At 37.6% G+C, this 20,729-nt stretch overlaps 1 protein-coding gene across 2 annotated transcripts in view; it reads right to left on the bottom strand.

Moving 5' to 3' along the window:
- VMP1 (vacuole membrane protein 1) overlaps positions 1 to 20,729 on the bottom strand; it is a 135,356-nt gene that overhangs the window by 64,237 nt on the left and 50,390 nt on the right. Inside the window, exons 6-7 of one of the 2 annotated variants that reach the window (XM_008070835.2) lie at positions 16,132 to 16,299; positions 5,103 to 5,234 (exon numbers count right to left, since the gene is read on the bottom strand). In XM_008070835.2, the coding sequence (XP_008069026.1) occupies positions 5,103 to 5,234; positions 16,132 to 16,299 (300 nt within the window). The remainder of the gene's footprint in view (positions 1 to 5,102; positions 5,235 to 16,131; positions 16,300 to 20,729) is intronic. The other variant, XM_021718950.1, reaches the window with a different exon arrangement.

Here is a 20,729-nt window from a genome sequence, read left to right as displayed (position 1 = left end):
TTTTTATTTATTGTAGAGATGAGGTCTCACCTGCCCAGGCAGGTCTTGAACCCGCGGGCTCAGGCAATCCACTCACCTCAGCCTCCCAAAGGCGTGGGATTACAGGCTGAGCCACCGAGCCCAGCTAAATTTTTAATTTTTAAAAAAATTGCATTAACCTAGATGAAAATGTTGCTGCACTGTGGTATAGTAAGCTCATCACTAATCTCAGAATCAGAAAACTGGGTCAGGTTTTGACTCCAAGATTTGCTGGCTGTGTTTCCTGAATAGGTTTCCTTATTCAAATCGGTGATAATGTTTTCTATTTTACAGTTATAGTGAGTTAACTAACTGAAGATTCTAACAGATTTTTATTGACTGTAGAAAGAAAATTAATAGGGAAGACCATAAAGTTGTCACAGATGAGTTATTCTTTTCTCTCTTATCATAACAGTTCACTAAATTATTTTGCATGATTGGCTGACAGTATATATAATTGCAATTATGGGTAAACATTTTAAATAAAATATTTTATATAGTTTATTATTTCTAACTTAAAGAACATAAAACAGAATGTACACTTTTTTAAGCTAATAACTTAAAAAAGAAAAAAGATTCTTACATCATATCATATATTACTTGATTTTTCAATATAAGCAAATATGAAATTAGGGAATAAGAAATGTATAGATTATCCTAAAAATAGTGATTGAAATCACCTGGCAACATAATACTGCAAAGTATCAGTGGTTTACCCTGTGATCATGTGTTGACTGGAAGCATCATTAGAGAGTACTGCATCACATATCACTAGCTTGGGAAAAGATCAAGATCCAAAATTCAACATACAGTTTCTACGGAAGGTCTATCACTTTCACACTATCATAAAGTTGAAAAATTGTTAGTTAAACCATTGTAAGTTAGGGACTATCTGTATTCCCCAGGTAAGCAATGAGAGGATCCATCCCTAAAGAAACAGAACTATTCCCAAGGAAAGATCAAGAGACTCCGATAAATGGAGGTTCTCAGTAAATATTAAGCTTGCCTGCCCCTGGATTAATACAGTAGGGAAGCCCTACCATCACTGCACCTGGCCTCCACACACACAGCTTCCATTTAGCTTTTAAGTGCTTTATTCTTGTATAAACAGACAAATAAGGATCACTAGGTTTTGAGGAAAGCCTCCAACTCCAAACAGAAGACACAGACAGAAAAGATAGTGCCTGGAGCAACAGGAAACCTGAAGAAAGGAAACATCTGCAAAAGGATAAGATACAGTATTTCTTGAAAATATATACAAATTGCTTTTTGAAAATAAATGTAAGATAACAGAACAGAAAACATTTCAATGTAAGAGTAGAAGATAAACTTGAGAAAATTTTATAGAAAGTAAAATGAGATTAATGTTAAGAACAAAAAGATTTAATAAATTAAAAGGAAGGGTTAGGAGGCCCAATATTCCAGAAAGCAAGAATAGAGACTATAGAGGAAAAACTCTCACAGAAAAATACTAGAACATTTCCCAAAACGAATGAACAAGTTTTCTGAACATCTACTCAAATAAATTTTATTTTTCATTCTTTTTTTTTGACTTGGGGTCTCACTCTGTTACCCAGGCTGGAGTGCAGTGGCATGATCACGACTTACCATAGTCTTGACCTCCTGGGCTTAGGCAATCCTTCAACCTTGGCCTCCTGAGTAGCTGGGACTACAGGCATGTGCCACCATGCCCAACTAATAAGGTTTTTTTGTAGAGATGAGCTCTTGCTATGCTGCCCAGGCTGGTCTTGAACTCCTGGGTTCAAGCAATCCTCTTGCCTGGGCCTCCTAAAGAGCTAGGATTACAGGTGTGAGCTGCTGCGCTGAACCCTACCAGAATAAATTTTAAAAAGCCCCATACCTCAGATAATGAACCTAGAAGTTCCTAGAGAGAAAAAAATTAAACAAAAACAGATTGCTTATAAAGAGGACTCAGAAGGGCATTAGAACTCTCAATACCAATATCAGAAGCATGAAGACAAAACAATGCCTTCTAAATCCTAAGTACAAAAAATGATTTCCAACCTAAAATTCTAAATTCAGTGAATCAATTAAGTGTGAATGAAGAAAACATTTGTTTAGAATGTATCACATTTTACTCACCCTTTCTCAGAAAGCTACTATAGAATATGGTCAACCAAAATGAGAGTGTAAATCAAGAAAGAGGAAAACAAGAAATCCAAACCAAGAGAGAATCAACTCTGCAGAAGGCCAAGAGAACAGCAAGTCCCAATTGGAGTGGGAGAATGAAGGGCTCCAGAGAGATGACCTCATGAAAAGAAGGAAATGATGATATTTCATAAGGGTTACCAAGTGGAAAGTGATATCAATAGGCATTTTTACAGAGCCGGTAGAAGTGAGAGAAAACAAGCCAGACACTTAAAGAAACCATGCAAATTTAGCATGTCAATTCCAAGAGAAACAAAGTTTTTTGTTTGTTTTTTAAGAAAAATAATCAGAGTATGTTAAGAGAGAACAAGCTTATGCCCATTTGGCATCCAAGTCATAGCGTAAAATTCTATAGCTGCAAGCTACCCTACGCTTATTGCACTTCAGCTTGCTAATTTCACTTAGATAAGTTTTAGAGGTGTTAAATGAAGTACATTAATTTGCATCACAACTCCAAGAGGTATCCGTTGTCACAAGTCTGACCCATCTACTTTTGTGGATGGATTGGTTTCAGTAATTAGAATATACCAGTGATGCAGGCTTTCTGAGTTTTGGTTCCAGCTATAAGCATGTGAGATTTGGTTTGGCAGTTTTCTATAAAAATAGAAGAAATGGTACTTTTCCAAACTACCTCAGATGTAAAACAAGGGTCATATTAGATACTAAATATTAAAAATATTAACAATAATTTTAAAAGTTGTTTATATTAGTAATAATTGTTAGCATTATTATAAGCATTATGATGCCAAGAAGAGAAGGATACTATCTGGTTGGTGGATAGGGCAAAGCAGATGTTCATGGCTCTTTATTTCATTTGTTTTACATTTGGCTATTTTACATTTAAATTTGTGAAATATGAAAGTTTTCTTTTAAATTAAAAACTATAACTATACTTGGCTGATTTCCAATTAATAAAGCATTTTTTTTTTAGTCGTTGTCTCACTCTGTTGCCCAGGCTGGAATGCAGTGGCACGCTCATGACCACTGCAGCCTCAACCTGCTGGGCTCAGGCGATCCTTCTGCCTCAGTTTTCCAAGTAGTGGAACTATAGGCATGCACTACCACACCTGGCTGATTTTTTGATTTATTGTAGAGAAGAGGTCTCACCAAGTTGTCTAGGCTGGTGTTGAATCCCTGAGCTTAGGTAATTCTCTCACCTCGGACTCCCAAAGTGCTGGGTAATAATGCATTTTTAAAAAGGTTATCTGACTTGAAGATGGCGACGAAGTCATTTAACCAATGTTCTTAAGAATTTTCCAAAGACTAAAACACTTAACTCTGTTGGGATAATTGAGATAGAGGTTGACACACAGATTGTGATCAGGTCAAAAAAGCCTCAGCCAATTTACTTTATTGCTTGCATAGAACTGGAATTTAGTGTTTTTCTATTCTGAAAGTTTACCTTGACCATTTTGAGGATACTCTTTAGAACACAGAAAGAGTTTTTAATTTGACAGAGGCAGAGGCTAATCTGAATTTTTTGAATTGTTAAATATTATTTTAAAATAAAGTTCTACTATAGTCAATTATACTACTGCATATTGTTTACGGGTTTAAAGCTTTTTTCTTTTTTGGGGGGGTGGGGTGGAGTCTCACTCTGTTGCCTAGGCTGAAGTGAAGTGGCACACTCATGGCCACTGCAGCCTCGACCTGCTGGGCTCAGGCGATCCTTTTGCCTTAGTCTTCCAAGTAGCTGGGATGACAGGTGCACGCCCCCAAACTTGGTCAATTTTTTTATTTATTGTAGAGATGAGGTCTCTCCAAGTTGCCCCTGCTGGTCTCAAATCTCTGGGCTCAGGTAATCTCGTTTCGGCCTCCCAAAGTGCTAGGATTACAGGTATGAGCTACCACGTCTGGCTCCAACGAGCAGTTTCTAAATTGTTTTTTTCCTCCAAACAAGGTAAACTGTATTTGATGTTTTTATTTATTTATTTATTTGTTTATTTTGAGTTGGAGTCTCACTCTGTCGCCAAGGCTGGAGTGCAGTGGCATGCTCACGGCCACCCCAGTCTCAATCTGCTAGGTTTAGGTGATGATCCTTCTGCCTCAGCCTTCCAAGTAGCTGAAACTATAGATGCGTGCTATCACGCCCGGCTAATTTTTGATTTATTGTAGAGACAAGGTCTCACCAAGTTGCCCGGGCTGGTCTTGAACCCATGGGCTCAGGCAATCCACTCACCTCCGCCTCCCAGAGTACTGGAATTACAGGCTGAGCCACTGAGTCCGGCCTGATGTTATTTTTAAAACATTAATCCAGAAATTCTAGTATTTAAACTCAGAGGTTGGGTATGGTGGCTCACGCCTATAATCTCAGCACTTTGGGAGGTGGAGGCAAGATGTTTGCCTGAGTCCAGGGGTTCGAGCCAGCCTGGACAACTTGGCAAGACCTCGTCTCTACAAAAAAAAAAAAAAAATTAGCCACTTGGAAAGTTGAGGTGGAAGGATCACCTGAGCCCAGTAGATTGAGGCTGCAGTGGCCGTGAGCATGCCACTGTACTCCAGTCTGGGTGACAAAGTAAGATTCCTCGAAAAATAAAAAACAAACAAACAAAAAACAACTCAAAGTCTGATCTATCTATTTGTCTTCCTTGCTTATTCCTTGCTTTGCAATACTTCTAAATATATAATGGAAAGTGTTTCAGCTAATAGCATTGGTAACATGAATCTACCCTGGCTTCTGACAAGTTTTAGTTTAGTATGAGTTTGATTTGATTCTTCTTGTAACTCTCTATTCTAAGATCAAGATTATTACCTTTTATATTTCAGCTTTTCTTAATATTCTATCTTAGGTCATATTTACATACATGTTTTTTACTTTGACAGTTTTCCTCAGAGTAACTATTAATAATTTTACCTTAATAATAACTTCTTTAGGGATAATTAAAGTACTCTGTTTTATCTCCCACTGTTCTTACTTGTGCAGTCTCTGCATGTTCCAGCATCTCTTCAAATTCCTGATACTCTTCATCATCTGGTTCAGCACCCGAGAGGCGGGCTGCTCTGGCCATGAAATATGGAGGCAGCTCTCCGATTGCTGTACCGATACCCTAAGTGAAAAACCAAAATACTTACAATGAGGTTCTGCTCTCAACACAGTGACACTTAACAGGTCAGACCTATATTTTTCTATATACCCCAAAGCATTCTGAGATGCAATGTATTGAAGTGCATATGCTGCATAATCAAAAGGGTAAGAGTTTGGATCCTGGTTCTAATTCTGACCTATCAGATGCCTGGCAACATGACATACATAAAACTAAAATAAGCCAGGAACAGTGTGGTGCATATCTGTAGTCATAGCTACGCTGAGGCAGGGAGATCACGTGAGCCCAGGAGCTTGAGGCCAGCCTGGACAACATAGCAAGACCCTTGTCCATTAAAAAAAAAGGCTAGGCACAATGGCTCACACTGGTAATTCCAGCACTTTGGGAGGGTGAGGTGGGAAGACTGCTTGAGTCTATGAGTTCGAGATGAGCCTAGGCAACACAGTGAGACCTTGTCTCTTCAAAAAATAAAAAACTGTCTGGGCACAGTGGTTCACACCTACAATCCCAGCACTTTGGGAGGCCAAGGTAAGAGTACTGCCTGAGCCCACGGGTTTGAGACCAGCCTGGGCAACTTGGCAAGACCTCGTCTCTACAGTAAATAAAAAAATTAGCCAGGCATGGTAGCACGTGCCTGTAGTTCCAGCTACTTGGAAGGCTAAGTCAGAAGGATCACCTGAGCCCAGCAGGTCGAGGCTGCAGTGGCCGTGAGTGTGCCACTGTACTCTAGTTTGAGTGACAGAGTGAGAGACTCCAATTCAAAAAGAAACAAAAACTTAGCTGGGCCTGTAGTCCCAGCTACTCAGGAGGTTTGGGTGAGAGGATCACCTGAGCCCAGGAGGTGGAGGCTGTGATGAGCCGTTACCACTCTAGTCTGGGCTACAGAGTGAGATTCTCACTCAAAAAACCCCCAAAAACAGCAAAAACAAAAACACACCAAACCAAAAAACATCTAAATACAATCTCTGGTGTATTATAGACACCAAGGTATTGTTAGTTCTATAGCATCTCTACTTAGACAGTTATCTTTGTCAGTACCCCTACCAGCTAATATCCAAATGATGATAATAAGAATTCACCAGTACACATTGTTAGACAAATATTTTCTAGGAAATCCCTGGTATTTTGCTTTTTTTTTTCTTTTTTGGGTCAGGATCCACTCTGTTACCCAGACTGAAGTGCAGTGGCATGATCATGATGATCATGGCTTATGGCAGCCTTGACCTCCTGGGCTCAGGTGATCCTTCCACCTCAACCTTCTGAGTAGCTGGGACTACTGGCGCATGCCACCATGCCCAGCGGTTTTTGTTTTTAGAGCTGGGGGTTTCACCATGTTGCTCAGGCTGGTCTCAAACTCCTAGGCTCAAGCAGTCCTCCTGCCTCGGCCTCCTCAGGCAGCTGTGAGTCACCACACCTGGTTTGGATGTTCATTTAATTCCAATACAGGTTTTTGGTGTTGAGTTAAAATTTTTAACAAATTGTGGTCAGAAAGCCCCTTGAAAACTCAACATTAGGATGGATACATTTTCGCTACAGGAAAAATATTTACTTCCTCACCTCATTAAATGACTCATGTTTCAGTCACTTGGTGGAATTTTGTTTTTGAAGAGAATTTTTTTCCCCCAATCAACTTAGGACATAAGGATAAAAACAAGGTTTAATGAACCAGTAACTTGGTTTGGTCTTAAATAGCTTAAAAATAGAATAGTTAATAATGCAACAGGTACATAGTCTCTAGAGAAATTCTCAACTTTGAGCCATACACAGTGAACGAAAAAGCTTTGCTGAGTCACAGCAAATGAAAAAGCTTGACTGGTTCTCAAAAGCATTTCAGTTGCTCTGTATTATAGCTCTGCCTTCAAATGCCATGAAAAGAATTCCCAAGGGACCTTATCAAATTCAAACATTTTGCACTCAGTGTAGACCCAACACTCTCCAAGTGTAACTACATTATCCACACGTGAAATAAGACTTTTGAAAAAGAAAAGCTAAGTGCCAAAAGACTAGGCCTTTATTTAGTTAAAAAAAACAGAGAAAGAAGGGAGGTAGGTGAGACATGAATGCGTGGATATAGGAATAAATCACATATCATATATTGCTAAATAAGAAAAGTTATTGTTGGTCAACTTTGGAGGATGCTAGCGAACCAACTTATTATTTTAAAGTGCATAAATAAAGAGAAAAAACCAATTATCTATTCTTTTCCTATATGCATTATCTCTCAGGGCAATTAAATTAGCGGTAAGGAAAACTTTCTGTTTATAAAAGTATTCCAGCTAATAACTAAAATAAAAACCAGTAAAATTGGAATACCACTATTTTATAAGCTCTAATAAAATAATGGACTTTATATATATAATAATGGATCATCAATGGTGTTAACATCACACACACAGACAACAAGGGTCCAGGCACAGTGGCTCATACCTATAATCCCAGCACTTTGGGAGACCGAGGCAGGAAGACTGCTTGAGCCCAGGAGTTCAAGACCAGCCTGGGCAACACAGCAAGACCTCATCTCTACAAAAAAATCAAAAAATTAGCTGGGTGTAGGGGCACACACCTGTAGTTCCAGCTACTGAGGAGGCTGAGGCAGAAGAATCCCCTGAGCCCATGAGGTTGAGGCAGCTGTGAGCCGTGATCATGCACTCCAGCCTGTGTGACAGAGTGAGACCTCAACTCTGAAACCTTCGAGCCTCTCAATCTATCAACTCATAGAACACATGGAACAGAAGAACACCTTTCAATTACACCACTGAGGATACAATCAGTAAAATTCAGACTCTGGGAAACTCTTATTTGACAAAGCAGTTTTCTTCAACATAAGTTCAAAAAGAAAAACAAAGAAATAAACATAATCAGGAAAATTTGAACACTAATTCAATAATGGATTTTAAAAGATGACTGTAATTTCTTTTAAGTGTGGTAAGTGTTTTTAAGCCCCAAGACTGATATATTTACAGATGAAATGTGATATAATATCTGAGATCTGCTTCAAGGTAATTGAGAAGAGAGTGAGGAAAGGTAAAGCTAAAACAATATTAACTATGAGTTAATATTGGCTGAAGTGGGTGACAGTATATTAAATTCATTTTATAATTCTATGCACTTTTAGAATATTTTCCATAATAAAAAGTGGAAGGGGAAATAATTATAACATTTTATTCAACAACTGAACTTCTCTTGAGGTCAAATGTTCAGTAGTTCTCAAAGCAATCATATGATTCAAACTCATGACAAATTTCCTTAAAGTGAAAAGGAAGCAATATAATGTACTGAAATGAAATAAAGAGCTATATACTGTCTTATACGTAGTAGACTATATTTATTGTTAAATTTTTATTTAATTCTGCTCATGTTTTCTCATATTAGCAAGAAATAAGAATAGTGATTATGAGTCAGTATTCTATTATTATGCATAAATAAATAAAAGGGAATATAGTCAGTCATTCAGGCAGGTTTTCCAAAACACATTATATCCAAGACACAGAAATTTATTTAGTCAGTTATCTCAAATCAGATACTGAAGTATCATAATTTCACAATTCTTATACAACTTTACAATCTATATAAAATTCAAATATACAATGTGTATAAAACTCAAAGTACTTTATATTTGTTTATAAACACTAGTATAAAATATAAATATAAAGTTCTTTATATTTGTTTTATATACACAATAAAACAAATATTGTGGAACACTAAAAACTGTCAGCCTAGGTTTAATTAAGGCAAACGAATGACTGGCTTCCTTACTGCAAAAGAAAGACAAGTGGTATTTAGTCAAGAAATAATTCAGAAGGCTCTCTTCAAAACCATCTACTACATACCTACATACCAATTTATTACCTGTAAGCCCCTGCGCTTCTTGAAGTGGAGAGGAGTTTAATATGCACAAATTATGCAAACTAAGTGACAAACATAGTATCTTCCCAGAGTGTTAATTTTATTCAAAGATTTTAGGGAGAAACATCCTGATTTTTTTTTGCTTTTAAAAAGTTTTGGCCAGGCGCAGTGGCTCATACCTGTAATTCCAGCACTTTGGGAGGCTGATATGAGAGGACTACCTAAAGCAGGGTTCGAGACCAGCCTGGGCAACTTGGTGAGACCTTGTCTCAACAACAATAACAACAACAACAACAAAAATTAGCTGGGCGTGATAGCGTACGACTGTAATTGCAGCTACTTGGAAGGCCGAAGTGCAAGGATCACCTGAGCCCAGCAGGTCAAGGCTGCGGTGGCCATGAGTGTGCACTCCAGCCTAGGTGACAGTGAGACTCCGACTCAAAAAAAAAAAAAAGTTTTGGCTGGATGCAGGACCTCATGTCTGTAACCCAAATACTTTGGGAGGCCGAGGTGGGAAGATTGTTGAGCCTGAGTTTGAGACCAGCCTGGGCAAAATAGCAAGACCATCTCTACAAAAAAATAAAAAAATTTAGCCAAGTGTGGTGGTGCATGCCTACAAGTCCCAGCTACTCCGCAGGCTGAGGTGGAAGGATCACCTGAGTCCAGAAGGTCAAGACTGTAGTGAGCCCTAATTTTGCCACTGCACTCCAGCCTGGGCAACACAGTGAGCCTCTAAAAAAAATAAAAAAAAAAAAGAAAGAAAGGAAAGTTTTACCATGTGAACACACAAACAAATATACAGCATTGTGCTTTTATATCAGGAAGTATACGTTTAATGATGAAAACCTGGAGAGCAGAAACTTTTTTCTTTTTTTTTTTTGAGTTGGAGTCTCACTCCATCGCCCAGGCTGGAGTGCAGTGGCACACTCACAGCCACCCCAACATCCACCAACTGAACTCCTGCAATCCTTCCGCCTCAACTTTCCAAGCAGCCGGAACTACAGACGCACGCTACCACGTGTGCAAGCTAGCACGTGATTTATTGTAGAGACTAGGTCTCGCCGAGTTGCCCGGGCTAGTCTCAAACCCACCGGCTCAGTCAATCCACTCGCCTCAGCCTCCCAAAGTGCTGGGATTACAGGCTGAGCCACCGAGCCTGCCCAAGCAGAAACTTTTATACATGCTGACTACTCAAAAATTATAGACGTTTTATACTATCTGTGTCAATACTCTTAAAACACAAAGTCATTTTTCTACTAAATATTCCAACTACAAACATGAATCAGAGGTTAAATAAGCAGAGGTTTTGAGGGTAACCCTCACACTACTGAGAAATTCAGCGCTCTTACAGCAGTGTTTAAAAAACAATGTTTAAGCACCAATTCTGGTAATGTTAGCAGATTGTTTTGCAAATAAAATTTGCTTTCAGTTTCTGTTGAGATCAGTTTTCAAATGGTCCTACAAAAGAATAGGCAAATTCACAGAAGAAGGAAGTAGAATAGAATATTGGTTACCACGGGTAGGGAGAAGAGGGAATGAGGAGTCACAGTTTAATGGCTTCTGTTTGAGATGACAAAAAAGTTCTGGAAATAGATATTAGCAATGGTTATACAACATTGTGAATGTACTTAATGCTACTGAATTGAACTTAAAATGGTTAAAATGGTAAACATTTTATGTCATATATGTTTACAAGAACAGTAATAATACTATTACTAATAAAAACATTAACTTAAATGATCTTAAAAGGTGATGCTCTCTATCTGAAGGTTATCACATATGATCCTTTCTTTCTTACTTTGCTGCTACCCTCATTGTCATCCCCATCTCTCCTTTATTCCATATTATCCTTAGATCTCAACTGGAATACTTATTTCTTTATGGAATCTTCCCTGAATCTCAAATGAGGACAAATTCTAGTGTTATGCAAGAGATTTCTCCTTTGTAGCAATTATCACAGTTTGTACTTACATATACATTTTCCCATGATAACTATTCCCCCACTAGCATGTAAAGCTCAATAAGGGTAGAGACTGTTAAGTTGTGCTCACCCTGAATCCTTAGTGCTTAGATGTTTAACTATTTTTGGAGTTCAAGAACAAAAAGAAAATTTGAGGAAGCTTGCACTGGTCAAATAGTCAAACTGTATAAGTTTAAAAAGATATAAACTGTAAAAGGTACCTTACTGATCAAAAATATCAAACAGCCAGGCTTGGTGGCTCAGCCTGTAATCCCAGTACTTTGGGAGGCCAAGAGAAGTGGATTGCCTGAGTCCACCGGGCAACTTGGTGAGCTTTGTCTCTACAATAAATCAAAAATTAGCCAGGCATGGTAGCACGGCCCTGTAGTTCTGGCTAGTTGGAAGGCTGAGGCAGAAGGATCGCCAGAGCCCAGCAGGTCGAGGCTGTGGTGGCCGGGAGCATGCCACTGCACTCCAGCCTGGGCGACAGAGTGAGACTCCAACTCAAAAAAGGAAATATGATTGGTTTTATATATATACAAAACCAATCAGTTTAAGTGCTCCAAAGACAAAATGTGAACAAACTGAAACTGAGGTTGAGATTCTTTATCTTATAAATGGAAGTACTATGTATGTTGATGATTTAACTCATTCAATGTATTATAATGATAGTGAAGTTTGTAAAAATATTGTAATTTTTCAAGTACAACTTAGACAAATATTTTAGAAAAAATATCATTTTTTAGTCAAGCAAGACATTCCCCTGAAAAATACATATATGAATGTGGACATAGGCCGGGCTCGGAGGCTCAGCCTGTAATCCCACGCTTTGGGAGGCCGGGATGAGTGAATTGCCTGAGCCCGCAGGCTCGAGACCCACCTGGGCAACTTGGCGAGACCTCATCTCTACAATAAATCAAAATGAGCCGGCGTGGTAGCGCGCACCTGTAGTTCCAGCTACTTGGAAGGCTGAGGCGGAAGGATTGCCGGAGCCCAGCAGGTCAAGGCTGCTGTGCCAGGAGCGGCCATTGCACTCCAGTCTGGGCGACAGAGTGAGACTCCAACTCAAAAAAAAAAAAAAAAAAAAAAAGTGGACACAAATGGATTAAAACTATGAAAGGGTAAACTAAGAATCACAGTCACCACATACTCTAAATCATGTATTCCCAGCCTCAGTACTATTGACTTTTTATGAGTTTGTGCCATTGTTCATAGGCATTAACTGCATTCACAGTGTTGTGCAACCGTCACTATTTCCAGTATTTTTCATTACACAGACAAATTCTGTACTCATTAAGCATTAACTTCTCATTTCTCATATCCTTTTCATATAAGTGAAGCCATACAATATTTCTCTTTCTGTGTTTGGCTTATTTTATGTTTTCAATGTTCATCCATATTGTAGCACTTATCAGAATGAACTTCATTCCTTGTTATATCTGAATAACATCCCATTGTATGTATATACTACATTTTGTTTATCCATTCATCTGCTGAGGGACACTGAGTTGTTTCTACTTTTCATTACTCTGAATAATGCTGCTAAACAGCGATGTACAAGTATCTTTTCAGATCCCTGTTTTAATTTTTTTGGGTTATGTAGGAGTCAAATTAGTAGAGGTTCATATGGCAATTTAAGTACAGTTTTTAAAGGAACTATCAGTTCTTCACAGTAATCAAACCGCTTTACGTTTTCACCATCAATTCATAAGGGTTCCGATTTCTCCATATCCTCGCCAATGTTTATTTTCCTTTAAATTTTAAAAAAATAATAGCCATCCTAATGGTTATGAAGGGGTATCTCCTTATGGCTTGGATTTGCATTTCCCTAATAACTAACAGTGTTGAGCATTGTTCCATGTGCTTATTGACCATTTGCATATCGTTGGAGAAATGTCTATTTAAGTAGTTGGCCTATACGGTTGTTTGTCTTTGGTGTTGGGCTGTAGAAGTTCTATAAATATTGAGTATTAAACCTTATCAGATATATGATATATATATATATTTTTTGGTGTCAGAGTCTTACTCTGTCATCCAGCTGGAGTGCAGTGGCACACTCATGGCTATCACAGTCTCAATCTGCTGGGTTCAGGCAATCCTTCCGCCTCTAAGTAGCTGGAACCATAAGCGTGCACTACCCACACCACATGCAAAAGTACAAAGCTGGATCCTTACCTTACACCATATATAATTTTTTTGACTTCTTTATAAAATGAGTTCTTGTTGTCCAGGCTAGTCTCAAACCCCTGGGCTCAGGCAATCCTCTCACTTCCACATCCCAAATTGCTGGGATTATAGGTGTGAGCCACCACACCAGGGCAGATATATGATTAATAAACATTTTCTTCCATTTTGTAGGTTCTCTTTTTACTCTCTTGATAGTATCCTTTGAGGCACAGGAGGTTTTGTGAAGTTCAATTCACCTGTTTTTCCTTTTGTTTTCTTATATATGTGATAAAAAGTCATGCACAAGAAAGTACTGCCAAATCCAACACGATGCAAAAGTGTCCCTATGTTTTCTTCTAAGAGTTTTATATTCTAGTTTTTAAGTTTAGGCCTTTGATGCATTTTGAGTTAATTCATATATATGGTGTAAGGTAAGGGTTCAGCTTTGTACTTTTGCATGTGGATATTCAGTTTTCCCAGCAGCATTTGTTGAAATGACTGTTCTTGTAAATGCAGAGAACAATAGGAACCTAACGTAACATGTGCTATATTTCTTAAGTGACAGTTCCACAAAAGGAAACAAGAGCAAATAAACATCTGACCAATTAATCAGTATTTATTGACATTCCTATACTATGTGCAAAACTTAATGCTGATTACTGTGATGGTAATATATTTAAGTAACGGTTTATATTTTTTAGGATCTCAAATATTATTTGGGGAAGAAAGCCACTATACCAGGCAAGTTAACTAATTTAAGGCATGTATTAGGCCAAGTCTAATAAGCACCATAGACAATATGAACTATGGGAACCTGGGAGAGGCAGTTATCATGGTCAGCTGGAATGGAAGTTTTCCTTTGTTGGCCTTAGGGCTAATCCAGTCATGTAAATAATTTTTGAAAGAATAAAAGTATATTATTAAGAAAAATAGAAAACCAAATTTAATACAAATTTCTTTTTTTAGCATGTTCCAAGTATCTTTTGCTTTTCTAATAATGATTTTCATCAAAAGACTAATGTTGTTGAATTTCTAAAACATATGCAACTAGTATAGTTTCTAGTGTTTCTCAAAAAGCAACAGGAAACATGACAATTTTTCCTGTATTTCATATTCAACAAATTCAATGTATGGTATTTCCTTTAAAATCCTTTTAAAGCAAAACATAATTGCTAACACTTAACTGTGTTTCAAAACTCTACCTCTTCTACGAGTATGATATTCATGCTCATTTTAATGAATTAAGATTTTAAGTTGATCTGTTCCACAATCTTTAATTTCCTAAGAAATTGCTAGAGAAAAAAGTTATAGGAACATAACAAAGCCAAATGATAAGCTAAAAAATAATTAAAATGGTAACAGAAGTCTTTATCAAATGAATTATTCCTCAATGATGTATATACCAATACATTTAGAAATATAGCACACACACAAAAAACACTGTATGGATTAAATTACATCTGCTGGCTTGAGGAAGTCAAGGTGGAAAGACTGCTTGAGCCCAGAAATTTTTTTTTTTTTAGTTGGAGTCTCACTCTGCCGCCCAGACTGGAGTGCAGTGGCTGCTCCCGGCCACCACAGCCTCGACCTGCTGGGCTCCAGCGATCCTTCCACCTCAGCCTTCCGAGTAGCTGGAATTACAGGCATGTGCTACCACGCCTGGCTGATTTTTTAAATTATTGTAGAGATGAGGTCTCGCCGAGTTGCCCAGGTGGGTCTCCAACCCGCGGGCTCAGGCAATTCACTCACCTTAGCCTCCCAAAGCACGGGATTACAGGCTGAGCCACCAAGCCTGGCTAAGCCCAGAAATTTAAAACCAGCCAATATAGCAAGATCCTGTCTCTACAAAAAAAACAAAGTCGGGCCCACTGGCATGCATATGTAGTCCTAGCTTAGGAGGATGAGATGGGAGGGTCGTTTGAGCCTAGGAGGTAAAGGCTGCAATGAGCCATGATCATGCCATTGCACTCTAACTCGGTGTCAGAGCAAGACTCTGTCTAAATAAATAAATAAATGCATCTACCACTGAACATGCTGTCCAAGAAAATTCATAAAATAAACCACAGAAAATATAATTGGTACAACTGAAAGGCCTAATACTACAATAAGGCTTGGTTTATACTGAAAAATGTCTGACCTTATTTTAGCATTATAACAACTCAGAAAATGACATGAGTCCTCTAAGAATAAACATAATAATTTAAAGTAGGAGACATATAATATTTACCAATCTAATATATGCAACCACTCGCTAAGTGTTAATCAGGTATATATATACTGGAACAAACTTTACAAAGTAGAATACAGTTGATCCTTAACAACACAGGTTTGAACTGCATGGGTACAAGTTACACTGAGTGTGCCCCTTCTACTGCTTCCACCTCTTGCACCTCTGCCAACCCTGAGACAGCAAGACCAACTGCTTATTTTCTTCTCCTCCTCAACCTATTCAATATGAAAATGGTGAAGATAAAGAACTTGATAATGATCCACTTCCAATTGATGAATAATAAATATATTTTTCTTCCTGACGATTAACATTTTCTTTTCTCTAGCTTACTTTAAGAATATAGTACATAATACATGTAACATATACAACATGTGCTAATTGACTATTTTATTAGTAAGGATTCTGTTCAACAGTAGGCTATTAGTAGATATTGTAGTTCTACCATCCATTCCTTTTTCCTGCTGTTGTCTACTTGGCATCAGTTGCTTTGTGGTACAAATGGCTTCATGCCTTTCTTCTCAATGTCACTCACAAATAAGAGAAGCTCTAAAAGGTTTATTTTGCCTTGAAAGTCGGTAGCAGGTAACTTCATGAATCATTTATTGACCAGGGATGTTTGGATTCCATTTCAATAAAGTACAACATAGCATCAAGATGCTGAGGTTATTTTTAGACAAATATAAAAATGCACATCTTACCCACATGCAGGCTTCAATCCTAACTTTTGAGATGATACTCCACAAAGAAATGGATCCTTCAGTGCCCTCCTCATCTGGACAAATAATCTGATCAGGATAGGGTGGTTCAGGGAAATTAACTGAATTGCATTCATAAGCAGCTAATGTGACTGAAGCTATATGTGGACCCTATAAAACAAATACAAGAAATCTCTGATGAGAAATATTTAAGAAAAAGAAATTATCAATACACAAGTTTTTTTAACAGCATATTAATTACTATATTTTACAAGAAAAAATCTTAGCTTTTAAAGAACAAAACTGTGTCTAAATAATTTCAATATGCAATTAGTAATTTGAGAAAATAATGCTTCCCCAGAATCTCCTCCTGGTTAATTAAAAAAAAAATTCAGATTTATTGAGGTGTAAGAGTCACTAGTTTGAGGTGTACATGTCAGTGAGCTTTGACAAATATATTGAGCCACAACCAGCAAGATCTAGAACATTTCCATCACTGCAAAAAAGATTCCTTGTACTCCTTTGTAGTCAATCTTCCTCTCCCCAGTTCTAGCCCCACTGATCTGATTTCTGGCTTGATTTTTATATTATTTATCCATAGTTCTCATTTGTCAGAATGTTATCCCCTGTAATAAAAACTGGTTTTTTTAGGCACAACTTGAAAATACCACTTTATGTCTTTACTTAAACACAGTTGGTAAAGTAACTACTTTGTTTAGCCTTTTTCAGTGAGATCCTAAAGCAAAAAACAATTATGAAACCAGTATCAGTAAGTTTTTCTTTTTAAGAGACAGGGTTTTTTCTGTCACTCAGGCTGAAGTGCAGTGGTGTGACCACAGCTCACTGTAGCCTCGAACTCCTGGGGTCAAGCAATCCTTTTGCCTCAGTCTCCCAAGTAGCTGGGACTACAGGCATGCGCACACTGCCATGCCTGGGTAGTTTCTAAAAAAATTTTTCTAGAGATAGGGTCTTGCTATGTTGTTCAGGCTGGTCTCCAATGCATAGCTTCAAGCAAGGCTCATCTTCCCAAAGTGCTAGGATTACAGGTAAAGAATTTTTCTTTTCAAGTAAAATTTTTCTAGAGAAATTGTTATGCTGCTTTGTTCCTTTACTTTGAAATATTAAAAATTAACAATAATCATATAGATTAAAATGTATTAATATTTGGAAGTGTGATAGTCTTAAAATAGTTCCTACATGCACAAGATGAGGTAATAGTGAACTAGGGAGCTGGTTGAAACATAAATTCCTGGGACCCTCAAACATAGATTAATAGATGCCTTCTAGGAAATAGTATTAGCCATCAGCTGTTATGAAGAAAAATACTTTGCAGAATAAAATTACACACACACAGACTGTTATTAACCATACGGTGAGAATATTTCTCAATCTGAAGGTTTTTATTAAAATTTCTCCAATAATTTTTCATAAATGAGTCAGACTCAAAGTAAAGTAAGTGGTCTCTGTGTATAAGAGTCTTTTAAGATTGCATGATGAAACAATTTGTGGTTCAAAGACAAAGTATATAAAATGTAGTGACAAAAATAAAACATTAAAATCCTGCTCACTATAAAGATAACAAAATGTTCTGAGTCATGTTAATATAAAAAAGAGAGTTGCTCATAAGTCTAAGTTACATTTGTTACTAAATACAATAGGCATTTTCTGATAAAATAATATCTAATAAATGAAGTTCTATACTTAACACTGAATTAATTATTAGTGGGGTTTTTTTCTGGACCAAAAAAAACCTGTGAATTTTTAGTTTTTGTTCCCCATTTTCTTGGGTTTTAATTCTTGGAAATGCTATAAATATTAATATTTGAGTTTTAAAATAATTACAGAACATTTTAAAAAGAATGCTTTTGATTATTCGGGTTTTTGAAAAGTTATGACTAACCATGAAATCTATAACTGCTTCTTTCTTTAAACACTATATGCATAAAAGAGACTTCACAGCTGGGGAAGGGAGAAAGATTATTTAGTGATCCTATAAAAAAAACCCTGAGTTTAAAGAATAACTACATAATTAGTGAAACAATTCTCCCCATAAAGTTACAGCTATTAGATACAATTTTTAAAAATACCCATAACTTCCACTTTTACTGTTAGAAAACACAAAAGAGACAAATGAATGACAGTAAGAAAAAGGAAGAAAATTTAAGACTTGTCCTCTTTGGCTACAGGTACAGTCTATAGCTGAATTATAGAAATGAATTTTAGGGCAACTCCCATGGGTCTCCTCCCACTGTGGAAGTTTTTCTGACCTCTCAATAAATCCTCTTTTCTAAAAAAAAAAAATAAATGAATTTTAAGTGAACAAAAATGGAACTGCCCTGCATGTGAAAATAACAAGACTTCTTGGATATATAGGAAAGGAAAAAACTACATCTGCATTCCAAAAATAAAGATTTAAAAATATACCCCAGCTGGGCTCGGTGGCTCTGCCTGTAATCCCGTGCCTTTGGGAGGCTGAGGTGAGTGGATTGCCTGAGCCCGTGGGTTCGAGACCCACCTGGGCAGCGAGACCTCATCTCTACAATAAATCAAAAAATCAGCCAGGCGTGGTAGTGCATGCCTGTAATTCCGGCTACTGGGAAGGCTGAGGCGGAAGGATTGCCGGAGCCCAGCAGGCGCTGCAGTGACCAGGAGTGGCCACTGCACTCCAGTCTGGGTGACCGAGTGAGACTCCAACTCAAAATAAAAAAAAAAAAAAAATACCCCAACAAATTAAATACATTATCCAATAAAATAGCTCAACATAATTTTAATTCTTAGTAATTTTAAAAAGAAAAGTTTTCAACAATCTGATTTTAGAACTTTTTCTCAAGTCTCTGATTTGACAATTCTTTCTTCTAAAGAAGTCTGTTCATTCACTCAACTAAAATGATATACATTTTCCATAACCACACTAATAAGTCATGATTACTCAGCCTTAGTGGCAGATGTGGTGGTTCCCTGACAAAATAAACACTAACAACTCAACTTCTTGTCCTTTGTTCACTCTCAAGAGCCTGTTTAGCCCATACCTTAACATTTTAGCTTAAACTATATTAACTGATAAGAAACCTCACAAGTTCCTTTCAACATTATACCTTAATGGTTCCTAAATATAACCAATTTGAATGGAATAAATACATGTTTATATGAAAAATCCAAACAAAAAACTGAAAACAAACAATTCTGATTGAAACCGTTTTAAAAGTTATACAAATATCAAACTACTTTTTAGTTTTTTAAGTTTATTTTCTAAAAAGTACAAGTCCACCTCTGGGAAAGTATCTAGTTCTTGGGGTTGGGGAGAGGACTGTGCCTGGCTCAAAAAAAAACAAGTCCTTTTACAATGTAGCAAATACAAAAGAGTCACATTTTAACCATACTAAACAAAGAAACAAGGAGGTTAAAGACACAAACAGCAATAGTATCAATAGAAAAGGCAAACCAGATAGAAACAACTCAAACTATAACACTTATTATGCAAGTACTGAGCTGCAGGTTCTAACTCTCATGGGAGCATGACTAGGGACCCTGGCCCATAGCTGGAACTTCCCTGCCTCAGGACACAATGAAATAACTAATACCAGACTTTCACTCCTATAGTAACAACTAGAAGACTGGATAAAATACAGGGAACAATTCTTTCTAGACACTGTATGATAGGCAGTAATGGGCTTTTGATTAGAGAAGGAATATGAATTAGGAAACCATACGACGCCAGCTTCTTGTCTGCTGTCATATTCTATGTCTGCAAAGAATTTTGTGGTCCAAAGAGGAAGAACCTAAGCAAAGCATGGTGTTCCTGCTGAGTTGAGGAGATGAGGGTTCAGGGAGACTGAGGCAGTTGGAACTTGTGGGGCAGTAATCAAGAGGGAGCTACACAAAGAGAAACAACTCTAGAAATCTGCATAGGGGTCCTTTTGAGACTCTGGTTTATAAAGTTGCATTGCATGCTAAGGTGAGACCCTATGAGGAGAGGCAAAGAACTGCTAGTAGGAAAAGAACAACTTCTAGGGATCTGTAAACTGAACAATCCCAGAGTTTACATAGGACTGGTAAATATTCGCAATCACCCAGCTAGAGTAGAGAGGGCTCAGCAGGCAACCCAGATAGCTCATGTCTTGGCAGTGGAATTAAACTAGCCCTAGCGTCAAAGCTACTCTAGATTGATCTTAGCAGTTCACAAAACAAGTCTTTAAAAGATAAAGCTGATCCACAGGTAACTTAACTAGCCACCATACAAACAAACAAAAAAATTCAATGCTTTATAGGGGAAGACGACAAAATCCACATGATCAACAATTTAACACACATTCAGCATTCAATAAAAAAAATTATTAGACATGTGAAGCAGAAAATATGGCCCATATCCAGAAGAAATATTGGTCAATAGGAACAAACTCAGATTTGATAAAAAATACACATCCAAGCCGGGCTCGGTGGCTCAGCCTGTAATCCCGCGCCTTTGGGAGGCTGAGGTGAGTGGATTGCCTGAGCCAGCGGGTTCGAGACCCGCCTGGGCAGCGAGACCTCATCTCTACAATAAATCAAAAAAAAAAATCAGCTGGGCGTGGTAGCGCATGCCTGTAATTCTGGCTACTTGG

Source organism: Carlito syrichta, unplaced genomic scaffold (assembly GCF_000164805.1).
Source record: "Carlito syrichta isolate Samal-C Ts95f unplaced genomic scaffold, Tarsius_syrichta-2.0.1 Scaffold314028, whole genome shotgun sequence".
Classification (NCBI taxonomy): Eukaryota; Metazoa; Chordata; class Mammalia; order Primates; family Tarsiidae; genus Carlito; species Carlito syrichta.
The sequence above is the reverse complement of the archived record's forward strand: the minus strand, read 5'-3'. Positions and strand labels throughout refer to the sequence as shown.